General features: G+C 45.2%; 2 protein-coding genes and 1 long non-coding RNA gene across 4 annotated transcripts; 2 read left to right on the forward strand and 1 right to left on the reverse strand.

The window, feature by feature from the left end:
• Window positions 1–62: 62 nt before the first annotated feature.
• Window positions 63–2,692, forward strand: mTerf5 (mitochondrial transcription termination factor 5). Of its 2 annotated transcripts, none has more exons than XM_033485675.2 (6): window positions 63–738; window positions 839–972; window positions 1,038–1,350; window positions 1,422–1,849; window positions 1,930–2,157; window positions 2,297–2,692. In XM_033485675.2, the coding sequence occupies exons 1-6, from the start codon at window positions 532–534 to the stop codon at window positions 2,574–2,576; spliced, it is 1,590 nt and encodes a 529-aa protein (XP_033341566.2). In that variant the 5' UTR covers window positions 63–531; the 3' UTR covers window positions 2,577–2,692. The 2 variants fall into 2 exon arrangements, with proteins under 2 accessions (XP_033341566.2, XP_033341567.2); XM_033485676.2 differs by having other exon boundaries at window positions 91–738; window positions 1,422–1,672.
• Window positions 2,628–7,975, reverse strand: repo (homeobox domain-containing protein reversed polarity). Its single transcript, XM_033485677.2, has 4 exons — window positions 5,348–7,975; window positions 5,191–5,269; window positions 4,875–5,098; window positions 2,628–4,369 (listed from the first exon to the last, which is right to left on the reverse strand). The coding sequence occupies exons 1-4, from the start codon at window positions 5,739–5,741 to the stop codon at window positions 3,756–3,758; spliced, it is 1,311 nt and encodes a 436-aa protein (XP_033341568.1). The 5' UTR covers window positions 5,742–7,975; the 3' UTR covers window positions 2,628–3,755.
• Window positions 7,962–17,619, forward strand: LOC143260600 (uncharacterized). Its single transcript, XR_013034886.1, has 2 exons — window positions 7,962–8,526; window positions 8,719–17,619. It is a non-coding gene; the product is annotated as an uncharacterized LOC143260600 (long non-coding RNA).
• The last annotated feature ends 61 nt before the right edge of the window (window positions 17,620–17,680 follow it).

The raw sequence follows: 17,680 nt of genomic DNA on the forward strand, positions 1-17,680 counted from the left end.
TAGCAAAATGAAACTTCTGTATACTATTTCTTTTTAAGAGAATTTGTCTACAGTTTACACACGTATAGCTTTATGATGTTGAATGCGAATGGTGTTTCCGTTTTAAAATAGAGTCGATGCATGCAATGTTATTTATCGTGCTATTAGGGGGACCGGAAAGTTATGTCGTTTGTTTACATTAAATTCAAGTAACAAGGTTTATAGTGGTGTTCATGACGTTCATGAAGATTCTACTATAACATTTGTACATTAAGTTAGGTTAGAGCATGCTGTGACTGTGGGTTCATGGGTTGTGTATATAATTCGGTTTTTGCGTTTTATGTAGTATCAATCTGTTTTACTGCAAAGTGTGATTGATTCTACGAGTCTACCGTGTAATTCATCGTTTGGTTATAGGATCATTTATTAATAATGTTTGCATACAAAAATACATGTATAAGGTTTTGAAAAAAATATAACCTTCATTTAAATATTTTCTTTGATTTTCTTGCGCTGATTTGTGCCCGATGAGTGAATTGTTGTAAAAAGAAGATGTATAAACTGTTTATTTGTAAAACATTCGTTGAAACATGCTACAAACAGTCATTGTTTTATTCAACAAAATGTAATATTCGTGAAATATTGACTACTCAGTTGGGTTTAGACCATAACACCATGGAGAATATTCTTCGAGATAAAAACTATAATTACGATACATTATCGGAACAGAATATTACTAAAAATTGTAAAACTCTTAAGGTTTAAATTTTTCACAATACTACTTGATATTATATTACATAGTGTATGTTTGGTATAGTTTCATTTCATTAATAACGTCTCCCTTACATATGTGTTTTAGGATCTAGCAGTGGAAATGCAGAATACCAATTTCTTAATAGATTGCTTAAGACTCGAGCCTAGAATCTTAACTAATAGAATCCTACTACTTGAAGAAATTGGTGTTAAAACTGTATCTTTGGATCGTATTTATGGGTATCATACAATGTTTGGGATCTTACCGCAATGTAAATGTATAACTTACTAGTCTCTTATTCTAGGTTTCCATCATCAATGCGTAAAACATTAAAATCATTTAAACAACGATACAAAATGCCACCAGAAACTGATATAGTAAAAAACATGCTCAACAGTGTTGGAAAGTCTCCATTATCGTCAAATGCATTAAAATTGCAAGGGCGTGCCAAAACAGCAGATTATTACATACTAACTATGACATATTACAAAACATTTTACCTCAAAGTATACAACAAACCTCTTCTCAGTAATGCTGTATTCAAGTACCAAAGCTTCAGACAACTTACTGGGTTGGTGGACATTCTTAAAACCAAATTTCAAATTGATAAGGACTTTGTAAGTACAATCTCTTTGTGCATGGAAGTAATACAAACAATGATTAGACATTAATTGAGTTTGGTTTACAGCTAGATAGGCATCCTTTCTTATTAACCTTGCATCTAGATGATGTAAATCATTTTTTGAATGAATTTGAGGATATAAAAATTCATGGAGCAAGCATGGTTGATCTAGTCAAAAAGTTTCCACGTCTTTTGCAATACGATGTATCTAATATTAAGGCACTCAGAGCTCTTTTTGAAGAATTTAATGTACAGGAACATGCAGTGTATTCTAATTTACAGATTCTAGGCATGGGAAAAGATTCATTTGTGAAAAGGTACAAAACAATTGCAAATCATCCTGAACTTAGTGTGTGGTTGAATCGTTCGAAGATATTGCATTTAATTATTGCATATAATTCTACTAAGGAGAAAATTGATATTCTCGAAAACACGAACCGTATGAATTCGGTTTCTTTTTATGCAATCTATTCTTCAAGAAAGATTTTTTATAGGTCAGCTACACAACAAGTGTGAAAAACTTTTATTTTTGCATTAAATTATTTTATTTTACTGAAATTGAAAAACTGTACAGGTCTCTCGAGCCATTGACACATCCTCGGGTGGCTAGAAAGAAATATTTGCAATCCTTATTGAATGAAGCATTTGGAAAGGATGCAATGCAATGTGTCTCTTCTATAACGAGACATCCTCATTGGAAAAACATACCATTTAGTGCTATGTACAAAATGATAATTTACTTAAAAGAAAATTACACGCTGGAAGACATACTGCCTAATATTCACCTCATACTCTATCCACTGTAAGTTCATACATACTAAACTTGCATATGATAAGCTATGTGAAGGAGATAAAAATACGAAGTAAAAAAAAAAAAATTTTGGCGCAACTATCAAGTGATTCGTTCAATCTTTTATCAAGCATTCAATTTCTTATTACAGGTCCACAGTTAAGAAGATGATTGAAACAGTCGACAAGGAATATAGTTTACGAAATAAACCGGACTACACAAATAGTCAACGCCTAGCATTATGTTTGTACATGTTAGAGAAATCTTATCATTTCAGTGGCGATGCCGTTTGGAAAATATTGTATCCTGAGGAGAGCTCGAACAAAACCAATCCTGAAAATCTTGAAACCAATCTTGAAAATTCAGAGGAATGTTCATGTAATGTTAATACGATTGATAAAGGATTCAACCCATATATGAAAAAGCTTTGATTATTATAATGGTAGAAAACATGCGATATTCTCAGAAATTTTGTTTACATCTTATCAATTTTTGTTGGTTTATTCAAAATCATGTTCGTACACAAATGAAATATTAATGTAGCAGATTTCTCGTGATGGTATTTCTTGAAAATCGATTTGTTACATACTTTTATAATTTATTTTCAATAATATTCTGACTAAGAAGTAAGGGTAGGACGATATGCAAACACATGATATATATATATATATATCTTTTTTAACAAATGTCGCACGCACAATATGTTTTTAATATACAATAATATCACCATAAAATACGCATAACATCAGAGACCGTCAGCATGTTACAATTTTGCTGGGCACGATTCAATTTTCCATCGAACAAAAGAAATGGAAATCGAAGTTTCCGAATACAGTTACACTCATCCCATAAGAACACATATACACGTTAAGCTTATTTTTTTAAGGCACTTGGAATGCTCCAATTAATTTAACGCGCTCATCCCTACAACTATCCGATATTTCTTATTTTGATCTATTCATTATAAAAACACTAAAAAAGTTCCTAATCGAAGACTGAATTACTCGAATATCTCTTTCACAATCAAATGAAATCTGCACCAATTTCCTCAAAGTACAAACTCTTGAACAGATCCAGGAAGCTTTAAAAAACGTTCTTCTCTAGTTCGACCCATTAAAAATTGGAAATAAATATACATCTAGCTTAATGCGATTTAATTTACAAATATCAAAGAAAAGATGATAAGAGAGAAAGAAAGAAAGAGAGAGGGGGAGCGTTAAGTTGAAACACGTATCCTATTCCTATGATCCAAGAAGGACCTGTATCAATACGAAAACTATGATTGGTATAAAGCTGTATGTCTTTCGCGGGCCTATGTTTGCGGAGCAGACCCGACTCCTTGCTTATCTATGAAAATCAATTGCAAATCGGAACACTTTATACAGGGTGTTCTTGATCTCGCGACGTTGGAGTATCTCACGAAGGACTGTGCCTATCTCCGAATATTCGACTGTTTCCTACGAGTACTGTCCTTCATGGTGTACTCCAGTGTTGCGAGATAAAGGTTATTTGAGATTGTCCACAGCTTGGTCCCAAAACCGTTCATTGATCAGGGCCCGTGGTGAAGTGGCAAGGCTCAGCTAGAACGAGTCTAGAACGGAGGTTTCGAGTCAGTTCAGAAAAGGAGGCAGCTGCACATAGTTCTGTTGGCTAGCCGGCTCACTCTTCACCATCACTTGGTCCTTCAGACCTTGGCGTCCTTGCGGTGAATGCATACCGTAGTCCTGCTTCTGGTCCTGTTGCGACTGTTGCTGTTGTTGCTGCGTGTAATCCGGCTGCTCGTGTTGGTACTTGTCCGCCGGACTCAGTCCGCTCACGTAGTCCAACTGCTTGTTCTGCTGATGGTCCTCCTCGGACATCGAGTTGGCCAGGTGCGTGGGTGGCGAGTGGGCGGTCACCATCGTCTGGTAATCGTTGCGGGTCAACGGCGGCGGCGGACTGTTCCCGGCGTTCATGTAGTCCTGGTGAACCCGCATCGCGTTGCCGGACGGCGCCGAGAACAACGAGGTGTCGTGCTGCGGCAGCATAGTCGCGTACGAATACGCTGTTCCGTTGTTGCTTGGACCGCCGAACGACGTCGAATACGGCGAATTCGAGGGACTCAGCAGGTTCAAATGAGGCGCTAGGTCATAGGCCGGCGTATACGTCCAAGCATCCGGCGGCGCCGTTGCCGTCGTCGGCGAGGCGAACGGGTTCAAGCTGTTGTTCAGCGAGGTGAACGATCCTGGAACAACAATAACAACAATTTCGTTATTCAAACGGTCCTAAGATGATCAAGACCCTCGTTCCCGGCGCGTTTCGCCCCTGGGCCACCTGTTATGGCCGGTACCAGTGATGCGACGCCATGCTGTCTTGTGCCTACATTGAACTCTCCGAGTTTTCAACGCTTTGGATGTTTGCGCGTCTAGCAAGAAGCATTCCATCGAACACACCGAGCGTTTAGCATTGTAATTATACACGATAAAGGTGAAAATGTAAGAGCAAAACTTGTCATATATCCAGGAAACGTCAATCCTTCGCGCACAAAGCTATCGTAACTCCAAAATCTAGATCTAATGTATTTTTTTCACGTTCTATAATTATCTTTGAGTCTGTGTGCACATGATAGCGAGCCAATCCGTTCATCAAAATTCTTTGTTCGACAATCGCATTTATGATATTTCGGTCGAATATTTTTTTCCAGGGCTGGTAGTACGTAAACAATTCGAAAGTTTCGCGATCGAATTTACCTGACAAGCCTGGACTAGCCGATCCAGCGGCCATGTAGCCGGCGGTCTTGCGCGGCGGTTCCCGCTTCCGCCATTTCGCGCGTCGATTCTGAAACCAAACCTGAACCCTGGACTCGGAGAGCGCGAGCTTCACCGCGAGTTCCTCGCGGGCGAACACGTCCGGGTACGGTGCACGTTCGAACGCTTTCTCCAGCTCGTCCAGCTGATACGCCGTGAACGTGGTCCTGCAATTGATCGGATTCGAAGTTTAGTACGTCGTCCGAAGGGGCACGGCCAATCGTAAGCAGCATATTAGTTTGAAGTTGAACGACCGTACCTGGTCTTCTTCTTTTTGATCCCGTTGTTGTCGGTCTTCTTCTTCGAGTCTTTCTTAGCCGGCTGCGCCTCGCTGCTCACTGCAACACGAATTCGAAACATGATTTATCCTCGTTTCCCGGTTCTACGATCGAAACCCGAAAGAGAAGCTGACGAACCTGGCGCGAGGGTGTTCATCGGGTCCTCCGGCTTCCTCTTGAGCGGGTTGCCAAGCTGCAACCCCTGTTGGAGCGTGGTGGAGGTCGGCGTCGCGGCGCTCGACGTCGAGGTGGTGACGTCCTGCGTCTGAGGAAGCGGCGCGTACATTCCGGCCAGCTCCAGTTCCTTCAGCTCCTTCTGCTGTTGCTGTTGCAAATGATGGTGCGAAGCCTGGTGATGCGGCGGAGGACTGTTCGAGGAGTCCAGCTTGTGAAGATGACCGCCGGTGGGCATGAGATCGCCGCCGTGATGACCGCCGTGCAGACCCAGCATCACCTGGATGCTGTGAACACCTGTGCCACCCCGGCCGCCGAAGTCGGAGAAGATCGGGTCGTCGAAAGGACCCCCGTCCATGGTTCGCCGGTGGCTCTCCGGAGGACGTTCAACGGATTCGACTGCTCCTCGACGAAAACGAGACAACTCGTGATGCTAGTTCGCACGATCACTCGACGGTGGTCTTTTCCGTTGGACACTCGAGTTCTCGTCGAACCGGGCACAGTGTTCCCGCGGATAATCCACGAACCGCACACTTCCTCGTCGTGTCGTGGCACAGTTTCCGCTCGAGGCCCGTTTCACCGGTTAAATTCCTCCTGGCGCTTCTGTACGGTGTCCTCCGGTTGTCTCGCGAGGAATTCAGATCCGCGGCGGTCCCGCGGCAATTATGCAAAAAAGCACGCGTGTACGGCTGATCGCGTTAGCGGCACCGGTAATGGAATCCGGACCAATTGCGATCAATTGTTGCCCGGGTTATGATTAATTTTGATTAGTTTTAACCGGAGTTAACTAAGCGACCGGCGTTTGCGAACGTTGGCCCCGAGACGAGACCAGACGAGACCAAACGAGACGAGACGGGACGAGACGCGACGAGACGAGCGTGTTGCCGCGGACACAGGGAAAACCAGGACCTTGGAGGACGGTGTGCCGCGGAATGGATCGTGTGGTCCCGGGACGCGGTTTCTATTGAGCGGGCTGCGTGTTCGATCGTGAAGAGCGGCCTATCCTCGCGCCACCGACGATCTCCTCTGACTCTGGCTAATCAACCGACACTCACACACGCTTATATTTTCAACGGGTTGCCGGCCAGGCCGCCCCCACACATGGAAGCCAGCCAATCCTGTGGCAACTGGCCGCCTCGACGTGATCCGCGAGAGGACGGCCGTTTTATGCGGGCGCGGTGCGCGCTCTCTGCCTCGTTTTCTTCCTCTTTCTTTCTCTTTCTCGCCCTTTCGGCGCCCGTATCCTCCCTCTCGTCCTTTTTTTCCCTATTCCTCTCTTTCCGAACCCCGCGCGACCCGCGACGCCTCCCAGCTCCCGCCTTTCCTCTTCCATCCGTCGCCTTTTTCCCTGTTTTCGGTGCGCCGCTGCCTCCTGCTCTTCTCGATCCGAGCGAAACAGACGATCCGGGTTTTGTCACCGATGCGACCGCCCCCCGGCCCACCGGAGAACGCCGCCGCGCCGCGGAGATCAGCGTCGGGACGCCCGAGATGCCGAGACGCCGCGACGTGGAGGGGCGTGTGGGAACCGGACCGACCAGAGACCGTCGGCACCGCCGAGCTCGGCCCGCGTCCCATCCCGATGGGAAAATTAAACGATGGATCCGAGCTCCGCCATGGATCCGCGTGTTTCGCGACCTTTCGACCTTCGCGCGGTTCTTCGAACCGACCGCTCGTCGATCCGCGCGGATTCCCGCGGTTTCCTCGCCATTCACGATTGCCAGGAGAATCTTCCGATCGATCGACCGATCTGCTCCACTCGGAACACCCGGTTCAAATTGGCTAGTTCAAAGTTCGAGGTTGCACGATTTCACACCGCGTCCCTTTAGCACGGTCTCCTCGCGACGACCATCATTCTCGAAGCGACGCTCTTCGAATGGAACCTTCGAACGTTCACCGTTGCGACTCGCAGGCACTCGGTATTTTCGACTACGGTACAGCGAATCGGTACGTACCTGGACAGCCTGATCCTGATAAAGGTAGCAGGTTAACGCGTTAGGTCACGACCATCGATTCCTCGGCGTACCGATGGTATCCGAGATCTTCTGGTTCCTCGGGAACACGGTCACCGGTGCTCCAAAGATTCGAAGCACTCTCGTTTCGACTCGGAAAGATCGAGTCGGGAGAAGGTCGCTCAGCCAGAAGTCCTTGAACCCGACCGGCGAGCCTCTATCCTTCGATCTCGCGATCCGCGAGATCGCACGGTGCACGATCGCCGCGATATTCCTCGGCGCTGAATCATCTTCTCTCCGGCGTTATCACACTGGCGTTATCCTTTGAGCACTCGCAGGCCGGAAGACACCGGAATCACTCGGAGATTTCGCCGGGGACCGATCGCGACGAGATCAGCCGGCGCCGCGTCGGATCGCGGCCGGCGATCGGCACGGATCACCGTAGATCACGAACGGATCGACGCGAAGGACGGCAAAGGTAAGGGTACCTACACTTTCCAAGAGATCCATGTCCGTTGACCGGCAGCGTGGCACTGAGCTCTTAAGCGCAGGCTCAATGAAACCAGCAATCGCCAGGAATTGCCTCGAATTGGCCCAATCAAACTACCCCCATTCCGTGTGTACACGCGTATATTAACTGCTAATTTCATCGGCGGTAATTAGCGCGCGCGGCTGTCACGGCGCGCTGATTTAATTGCGGCTCGCGGACGCTTTCCCTCCTCGGCCCCCTCCTCGGGACCGTCTTTTCCGCTCCGATCCGGTCCCCTGGGGAGGATCGACCGGTGGCCACCGGTTCCCGCGGCTTTCCTCCTCGTTCCGCCGGTTAATCGCTTTGTTTACGGCGCGCCGGAATCGAGCCGCATCGGCGGACTCGCTGGGAAACGCGGCGAACGACCGCCGTTCCTGGCTCAACCTCGCCTCCCCGATAAGCGGACCTCACCTTGGACCCCTCGGTGCTCCGTCTTCTTTGCATCCCGAGCCAATCGACGAATCTGTTCCGATAACGACGACGATCGCGTCCCAAGGCTTCGTCGCGCCGTCGTCGGTACCGATGCGTTCTCACCTGTCCCCTCAGTCTTCAGCGAAAGCTTCGGCGCCCAAGAGGATCCCGTCTCACCCTTGATTCGACGAGACATATAGAAATTGGCCTGTTAACGCTACCGAGCGTTAAAAGCGACGGATGCGCGTTGCCCTGTAAGAATGACAATACCGAATTTATTTAGACTTTCCAGAATTTTGATTGCAACGAATACTTGCATCGAGAAGTTCGTTCAATCATTTCCTGCGAAAGGTTCTTTACAGGACAATTTTAAAATACAAATGCCGGTTATCTCGACCGGCTTGGCAGGTTTAGCGCTAAAACGATACATTTTTCTGTACCTTCAGGCATAACTTTCGTCTCTCCCCTGCGAGAAGAACCACCGGAGCGAGCGTCGAACGAGAACCCTGTCGCGGATCGACAGGCCCTATCGGTCTCAACGTAAACATTCGACGAAGATGCGTCGTCTTGCGGAATCGAGGACGAAACGAGTACGAGACGATCCTCGTATATTCGAAGCCAACCGAGTCGACGTTGAACGATAAGAAAGACATCTGTAAACTGGACGTCCAAGAGCACCGAGCACCGACCTAGGTCAACGTCGTCCGCGGCGGCTCATCGAGACTAGCGTCGAAGCCGATCCGCTTCGAGGAACCGGAGGATCTCGGGGCGCCCTAGCCGGTTCGGGTGGAGAGGATGCGGGCGGCCGCAGGACATCCGCGGGCACAGGAACCGGTCGGCACCGCGAGGACGCCGGCCGAGCGCAAGAGCGAGAAGTCGGCAACTTAACTGGCCTAAATGGGTTTAACTCGATGTGATTTTGCTGGCGAACCACTAAATTGAACGAATACGAACTAAACTGAACTCAACTAAGCTAATCATATCACATTACTAGCGTTATTAGCCGAGAGACGATATAAGTGAAGGCCCGGTGGTGCCAGGCTGCAGTAACGGGTCGCCTCCTGCGCTGACCCTCCGCGCGACTTTCCTTTCGACCCTGTGTACCCTTCGACCCTTGCCCGGGAACCACCGTCGCCGCGGCTCCCTTCGAGCTCCCGGCGTCGCGGACGCGTTTCCTCTCGCGATCGGTCCCGTTCCGCGGTGCCGCCTTTGGAAACGGGCCGTCTTCGTCGAGGAAGGCCCCGACGAAGTGCGTTCGTCGGGCAACCGAGCAGACGGACACGTGGTTCCGGCAGGCGACGACGACCGACCGTGACCGAAGTGTCCCGCCAGCTGATCGACAGGAAACACGTGGCCTGGGAGCCGACGACTCGCGCGGGAAACTCGAACCGACTGTTCATCCGAGCTGCTGGAACCTGAGGAATTTCGTTCATCGAGTGCCAACGTTCCTTTCTCTCCTGCAAGAAACGAACGATATCGCTGTTCGCGAATTTGTACGCGCTCGCCGCGAAATTGTTAGCGGGATCCAGTGATCTTGGCGCGTCCGCAGGATGCGATTTTATTCGTCGGTGTTCGTTCTCACTGGATCAGAGATATTACAACGTTCGTTCGCGAGTCCTTGACATTGTTCGTCCGAGTCGCGAGTGCCCGAGCCGCGATGAGATCGAGCGACTCGCGCCCCTAACGGAGATCTCGTTCGTGGATCGGCTCTTTCGAATTGATCGCCGACGTCGATTGCGCAATGTTGCACAGATCTCTGCTCGCGCGTCAGATTCTATGAGCGCAAAGATGGCGGAAGGCGGCGAAGAAAGGGGGAAGGCCGTCGTCGAGGGAGGAAAGAGAAGCCAGAATAATTAGCCCCCACTCCCGCGGAAGCGAACGGAGAGGGAGGAGACACGGTGGAAGATAAGACCGGAGCGGGCACGATAGAATCCGCTCCCACCACCTTCGGGCGCAGAAAACGGGTCCTGGGCTCCACCTATTCCCCCTTCCGACCCCGTTGTCCTTCGCCGGCGAAAAACTGCGCTACCGACGCACTTACGCTCGTTTTCCTCCCTTCCAGCAGCCATCCAAAGAATAAGCCTGGGGCCGCAACGCGCCACCGGAGCGAATCCCTCGCTCTGCCCGACGGAACTATCGATTCGACGTGTATTATTTAACGCCTTAACAATTTTTAACTAGCGGATAACGTAACGAGACTCTCTGTCTACTACGATGTATTTTTACCAGAATTAATTTACGCGAAGGGGCATGGTTGACGTTAGGGGTTGATCTCTCTCTGTCGCGTCGCAGCCGTGACAAAAAGTATCAGAAGACGAGTCTGCCGACTATAGTTCAGAGAATTTATCGATATCGTTGTTGCTTTCGGCTCGAGAATTTGAAAATGAATTCCGCAGTTCGCACGTTGCAGGTTTCCGGCGACCGCTTCGCTACGTTTTATTTTCGTCCCGCGATGGCGAACGCGTCGACAGTTTTTCCGCTTATCACCGGATTCGCTTCAGCAATTAAGCCGCCGCGTGAGAAACGGAAAACGAGAGAGAGAGAGAGAGAGAGAGAGGGAAATCTATTTTCGGACGACGAGAACCTACCGGCACGAAATCAGCTCGACGCTCGAACCGGAGACTGATCGGCTTCCTCGCGAATGATTTATCATCCATGGAATTCCGAAGGAACGTTCGTCCCTCCGTTGAACTTCAGCAACAATTTCGCGGACGTTTTTCAATCGTGATCAGTCGAACGAAGTTTCGTCACGAAGGTAAAAAGGTTTCGCGAAATCGTCTTCGATTCGAAGCGTGGGCCGAGCAAAATTGGATCCCCCGGCGTTGACTCGTGAAGCTTCGGTACGTCACCGGAGAAGCATACGTATATATATATATATATAGATCGAGAAATGACGGCAATGGAACGAAGGGGTCCCCGCGGAGGGTTCTCAAGGGTTCGATTCTTTTTGCGCGCAAACAGCCTCCGTCTTTTTCTCCTTTGTCTCCGGTTTTTTCTGCTTCTTTTTTACGTCGTAGGTATGCCAACCGGATAGTATAGCCGTGTGCCCGCAGTGCCACGCTAGCAGGGCCGACCAATTGAGCCGGTTAACGTCAATTGGACTGAATTAGTTCAATTGGACGTAATTGCGCGAAGGCGACGGGGAACCTCCGCTACACGTCGGCCATGCTCGCGTTCCTCTCGCGGCTAGCAAACCGGGCACAGTCACCACGATACGTGTAGCAAAATATTATTTCGACTCGGAAACCGCGGGATTCGGTTTTCCGAACGACAGAAAGATCAAGGCTTTTTTGCATCCCGCGGTCTCGTGCTTTATTCGATCCTCGTCGCCCGTTTCTTCAATTCAATATCGTCCTTGAGAAGGGGATGCCGTCGATTTTTATACGTTCCTCCCCTGGAAATGAAGAAATACGGTGCGATAAGATTCGCAACGTCTGCGAGCAATAATCCCGGGGACAGATTAAAAGACTTGAAAAAAGCAGTCGTCAACGGTAACGAAATGTCGCAGCTTTCGAGGGTTGATTCTCGTGCAACGCGACGCAATAATTAAATGTTTTTCATTGGATTTTTCTATACAAATCTAAAAGTTATATTGCTCTAGAACTTTGGGAGGCGTAAAGAGAAACTTTCAAGATGGAGGACAGAATTTGTTAGTCGTACTTTTGTTATTTCTGATTAAATAGTGATCCAGTCTTATACTCGTCTTCGATGATGGCGGGCAGTGCAGCATCTACGACGGACACCGCAACGAATCAAAAATTTTCTTAAAGTTAGATCATTTAAGCTGGGATTCAACCTATTTTGATTAACAAATTTGACGAGTTAAACAAATTCTAACGTCTGCAAGCAAATTTTCTTTTGTTTTGGTGTACAATTTCAGCTTGAAAACGTCGTTGAAAAGTATCATAAATGAGAAATAAAATTTAATCTTAGGTTCAATCCCTGCACAAAGTTGTAACGAAAAATGTAAGCTTCGTTTCGAGTCGATTGGTCGATTAGATTTTTAGTTATTCCGCCCCCACTTTAAAAAAAATACGGTACAGTAAATTCTCCCGAATTGACGCTCAAGATTGTACACAAAAATGGACAATTTGGGAAGAGGAGATGGGTCGTTTTTATAGTTACCGATTGTTAATAACCATAAAAACGGAGCCGCAAGGCTCGAGAATATAATAATATAATATAATATAATAAATTAGAGAGAATTTTTTTACTCTGTGTATATTGGGATGATAGCAGACCATAGTTGGATAAAAAGTAATCTAATTTAACGGCGATATTTAACGGTTACAACTCGTCAACTATTATAAACAATTTATAATAATTTACGTGCGTACAGCTTAACTGTACGATTAAATCGTGTATGTTCATTCCTGTTAATTCGACACTTCATAGTTTCCAAAAAATTAATTACTTTTTCAATCAACGATTCATACTAAAAACGTATAAAATGATACGGGAACGATTGCCGAATGTAATACAAGTTGAAGGAGATGTAACGAAACATTAATTTCATATTTTGTCTTCAAGATTACTAATAATCGTATCTCCTCTTCCCAAATCGTCCATTTCTGTGCACAATCCGAGCGTCAATTATGGAGAATTTACACTGCATCGAGAAAAACGCGTTTAAAATTTGTCAGCACTTACAGTTCAAAATTCGATGTCTTCGGTCCGTTACTCCAGGGCCATACAGTAAGAAACTACAACTGAAAAAATTTACAGGGCAGATTTTCGACACACTGTACCATCGATTTATGCAAAAAAAGAAAACAAAAAATCTATTCTTTTTTTTACCCGCTTAAACGATTTCGTTGCAGATCCGTAACGACGGTTCTCCGATAGGTTAAAAAACTCATTCGTCCCGTATCTCCCCGAGGGACGTCCAGTTTTAATGGGGGGGTTCCGATGTTATCTTCGAGCGGCCACCCCCGGTAGCCGGTTTTCGGAAGTGTAACGATCGAAAGGTGCCGCGTAGACGCAATTATGACGGCGATACCTACGAATTAGCGTGCCCACATGAGAGATTCCCCGACGGAGATCACAATAAACGTCTGGTTCCACCCTGTTCCTTTCATCTGTCCCCTGCACCCCCATAGCAAACGTCCCGCAGTCGATGCACGAGGCCGGCGTGAGACCTGGCGCGTATCGTCCGCATTAGTCACTTTATATCATGGTGGTATATTTCACGCATCAAAGCGTAGGAAGATCGGCGACGCGGGTGAGACTTATGGTTCCCGGCGATGGGATAGCTGCTGGTCGAACTGCGCCCCACGAACGGCACAATGAGCCTTCAAAAGATTTCGGTGCGCACGTCTATTCGAACATTGATGCTAGGGCCTAGCTGTATGGTTAAATGGCTACGGGTTGGCCGGCACAAGTGACTCCATTGTGCCTACGGAGAAGCGAATTTTCAGGGCGAACCCGGCAACAGGTTGCTACGCTCGTGGAAAACGCGAGACCGTGACCTTTTATCGGGAAAATTAACGGAGACCACGGAAGCTTTCGAACGCAACAGGTGATTCCGCGAGCGTGTCCGGTCTCTCTGTGTTTAATCCTTCCGCGGACGAGGACGAAGTGATCCTCCATCGTTTCATTACGATTAAATCAACTATTCAATTAACCCTTTGCCACTTTCATTTAAAGGGCCGGCGGTAGGACGACCGCGTTCCTCTGAATGAACATTTAAATTCGCCGAATGGAATCTTATGTACAACCAAAGAATTAAGATCGTAAAAATTAAACTATAAGAATTATCGTTGAAATGATTTTTCTGTCTAATTTTTAAGATATTTTTGCATAAGCCAATCCACTCGCCTGATCGTTTCGTCCAGCGTTTCAACCGCAGCGCGCGATATAAATTTCAATGTATCGATTCGAACGAAGCAAGAACGTTTCAACGTTTCGGGTACGACAAAGGGTCGACCCTTTGCAGTCGAAGCTATTTGAAATCGAAATCCGAAACACGATTTCTGATCCACAGTATTTCTATTTTATGCAATTTATTGCGATTTATGCGTATGAAATTGAACCTATTGGCAAGTACAACGCAATTTTAACAGATTTTTACTAAATATAAACGTGTCTGATGCTCTTAGAATGATTTTGAAAAATATAAATTGTATATTGTATAAATATTATATTATATATAATATAATATTATTATATATTATATATATATTATTATATATTCTATTATATTATTAAATATATTCTATATATATTATTATATATTCTATTATATTATTAAATATATTCTATATATATTATTATATATTCTATTATATTATTATATATATTCTATATATATATTATTATATATTCTATTATATTATTATATATATTCTATATATATTATTATATATAATATAATAATAATAATATAAAAATATAAAAAATATATTTTTGGTGGCGTCTCAGAGTCGCCACTAGAATGCAGTGGGTTAATCGAATCGAATTATAATGAAGGCCGATAAATAGGTAGATCGCAGAAGGTCGGCTCGTTGGACGCGATTTTTCAGTGGTTTTATCCGGCAAGCCGCTTCGCAGCAGTCCCGCTTAATCGTCGCTGGCAATTAACGTTCAGCTTAATCGCGGTCCTGGATTCGGAGATCGTGATTCAAAGGAGAAAATGTAACGTCGCAGCCCGATGACGTCGCATCCTTATTAACCCGGCGCAGTCGCATCCGTCGCCGTGCCTCTGTTCGTATTCACATATAGGGTGTTTCTCTCGATGATGCCTCGTTTCCGAAATCTCCGGCGTTCTGCAATCATTCGAAATTTCCAAATTAAAAAAAGCAATCCCGTAAAAATCCCACCGTCTCGCCGAGCGGTTCTCAATGAACCACCGTCGACCACCGTCGCCTTCGTCATTAACCCCTTAATGCACAGTTTTTTTGAAAAAGGCCGGCCAAAAATAATCAATTTTTTCTAATGTAAAAAAACACAATTTAGAACGTTGTCTTGGCAAAAAAATTAAAAGAATACAAAAATAATCGAAATTTTTATTTTAATTTTGGATTTTGATCCACATCGCAGAAAAGAGCCGAATATTGCAATGTTACACGTACATCGACTTTTTTATCTTTCTTTTCGAATTGCTATTTCGGAAAAAAACATATTTTTATCGGTAAAAGTAGATAAGCAATATCCAACCAAATCCACATCCTCATAGGTTTCCATTTGTTACCGGCCCTGATTCAACTTTTCTTTTGGTGGAGAATTTTGATACACTGCGCTTTTGTTCCACGGAAAAAGGCTATATTTTATTCTTGAATAAATAAGTGTTATAACTTACAATCCCATGTAAATGATAAATATCAATAAAACGATTTCTTTTTCTTTGCTTTCACATTGTTATTTTCAATTCTCGATTATATTCGAGTGTGAGAAATTATAGCAGCATAAAATACAACGCCGCTCGAATTATCTCGAGTGTGCACAGTTCGGCCAGTTTAGCGCGCTCGAGTTAACTCGAGCGTGCACGTTAAGGGGTTAATTTACACGTTCGACGATTAAAATGTGCTGGCCGGTGGACCAAGTTGACCCCGAACACCACGGGGGTTAAGTATGGGCCGCGTGGAGGCTGGTCGAAGTAGAGAACGAGGCCTCGGCACAGATTCTCACGAGAATTCGGCGCGGATTCGATCCTCCGGAGGATCGAATCCGCCATTGACGACCAATTAGTCGGGAACGTATGCCCACATGTTCCGTGAGAACGAGAAATTCGGTTTCTCATGACGGCCGCGCAGTCCTAGTATAGTAGGGGAAATCGAAAAACGCGGTCCGTCGTCCCGCATAAGATCGCCTACGTATAGTATAACAATAATAATAATAAGAGGACTGCGGGTGGGAATTTACGAGGACGTCTTTAGATCTGATTACACCGGACTACTGTATTCGGGGAGACGGAACTGCGCCCATATCCAGAAATGTGCCACCGACGAATTCAACGAGTCGCTAATCTCCCCCAAAGATCGGCTTTTCGAGGCAAATATCCCCCGAACGATGTAAACAGGGAGAACCGCGTCGAATCGAAACTCGTCTCACTTTTTTCGCGGTCTTCGCTTGGTTGCAGAATATCCGCTCCGTTTTCCATGCTCCTTTTAACCCCTTAACGTGCACGCTCGAGTTAACTCGAGCGCGCTAAACTGGCCACAAACTGTGCACACTGGAGATAATTCGAGCGGCGTTGTACTTTATGTTGCTATAATTTTTCACACTCGAATGCAATCGAGAATTGAAAATAACAATCTGAAAGCAACAAAAAAAACAATCGTTTTATTGATATTTATCATTTGCATGGGATTGTAAGCTATAACACTTACTTATTCAAGTATAAAATATATCCTTTTTCTACTTATCACACTTACGACTTATCTCTTCCTTGTGAGCCGCTTTCCGACAGCGTATTCATATTCAGATTCTGATTCGCTCATTTTTCAATATATATTTTACTAAAATATAATGTAAAATAAAATATAATAATAATAATAATAATGATAATAATAACAACAATAATAATAATAACAATAATAACAATAATAATAATAATAATAATAACAATAATAATAATAGTAATATTCTGAAAATTAGAAATCATACCAATTGTATAAATTGTATAAATATTTTTGTATTTTTGTAATTGTCTTGCCAAGACAACGTTCTAAATTGTGTTTTTTTACATTAAAAAAAATTTATTTTTTTTGGCCGGCCTTTTTAAAAAATCTGTGCATTAAGGGGTTAATCAGCGAAACTCCCGAGCGGCGCTGCGTGTTCAATTTCTCATCCTCGAAGACCTGAAACGAAGGTGAAGGAATTAGGGTTAAAATGAAAATTGGAGATTTAAAAGCCCGTGGATCTTTTCGACGTTCCTGTTGGATAGCTGCGAATGTTCGTGAATATTTTGTCGCAAAGAAGTACCGAGAATTGCCATGAGAATATTTTGTCGAGTGCTTTCGAAGAACCCTTCGACGCCGCGCACGGAAACCATATGTTTCCACGAGCGATCATGCTGGCTAGGATGACTCTCGCCGACACGCGACCCGCAGCCACCTCGAACGTACTTCGCCGACGATTCGACTCGCGAACGGGAATGATATCCGTGGAATTCTCCCAGATCATCTTTTCGCAATTACAATAACACGCGATGCTAATAACTGGACAGCGGAGGTTTCCGTGAATCGGTGTTTTCGTGAACGCGATTCGAAAGGGAAAAATAAAACTGAGACGTATATGTTAAGAATTTGATTCGACTAGAAATTGTACTTTTTTTCATGATGTTTGTAGTTACCTGTTAATGTTTTATATTATTTGAGAATTAATTATACCTCGTCTGTGACAATGAATTCTAAGTGTTCACTTTGTTTCATTTTCACAACGGTGAAACCGTTTTTGCAAGTCGGTAGT

This window comes from Megalopta genalis, chromosome 15, assembly GCF_051020955.1.
Source record: "Megalopta genalis isolate 19385.01 chromosome 15, iyMegGena1_principal, whole genome shotgun sequence".
NCBI classification, from domain to species: Eukaryota; Metazoa; Arthropoda; class Insecta; order Hymenoptera; family Halictidae; genus Megalopta; species Megalopta genalis.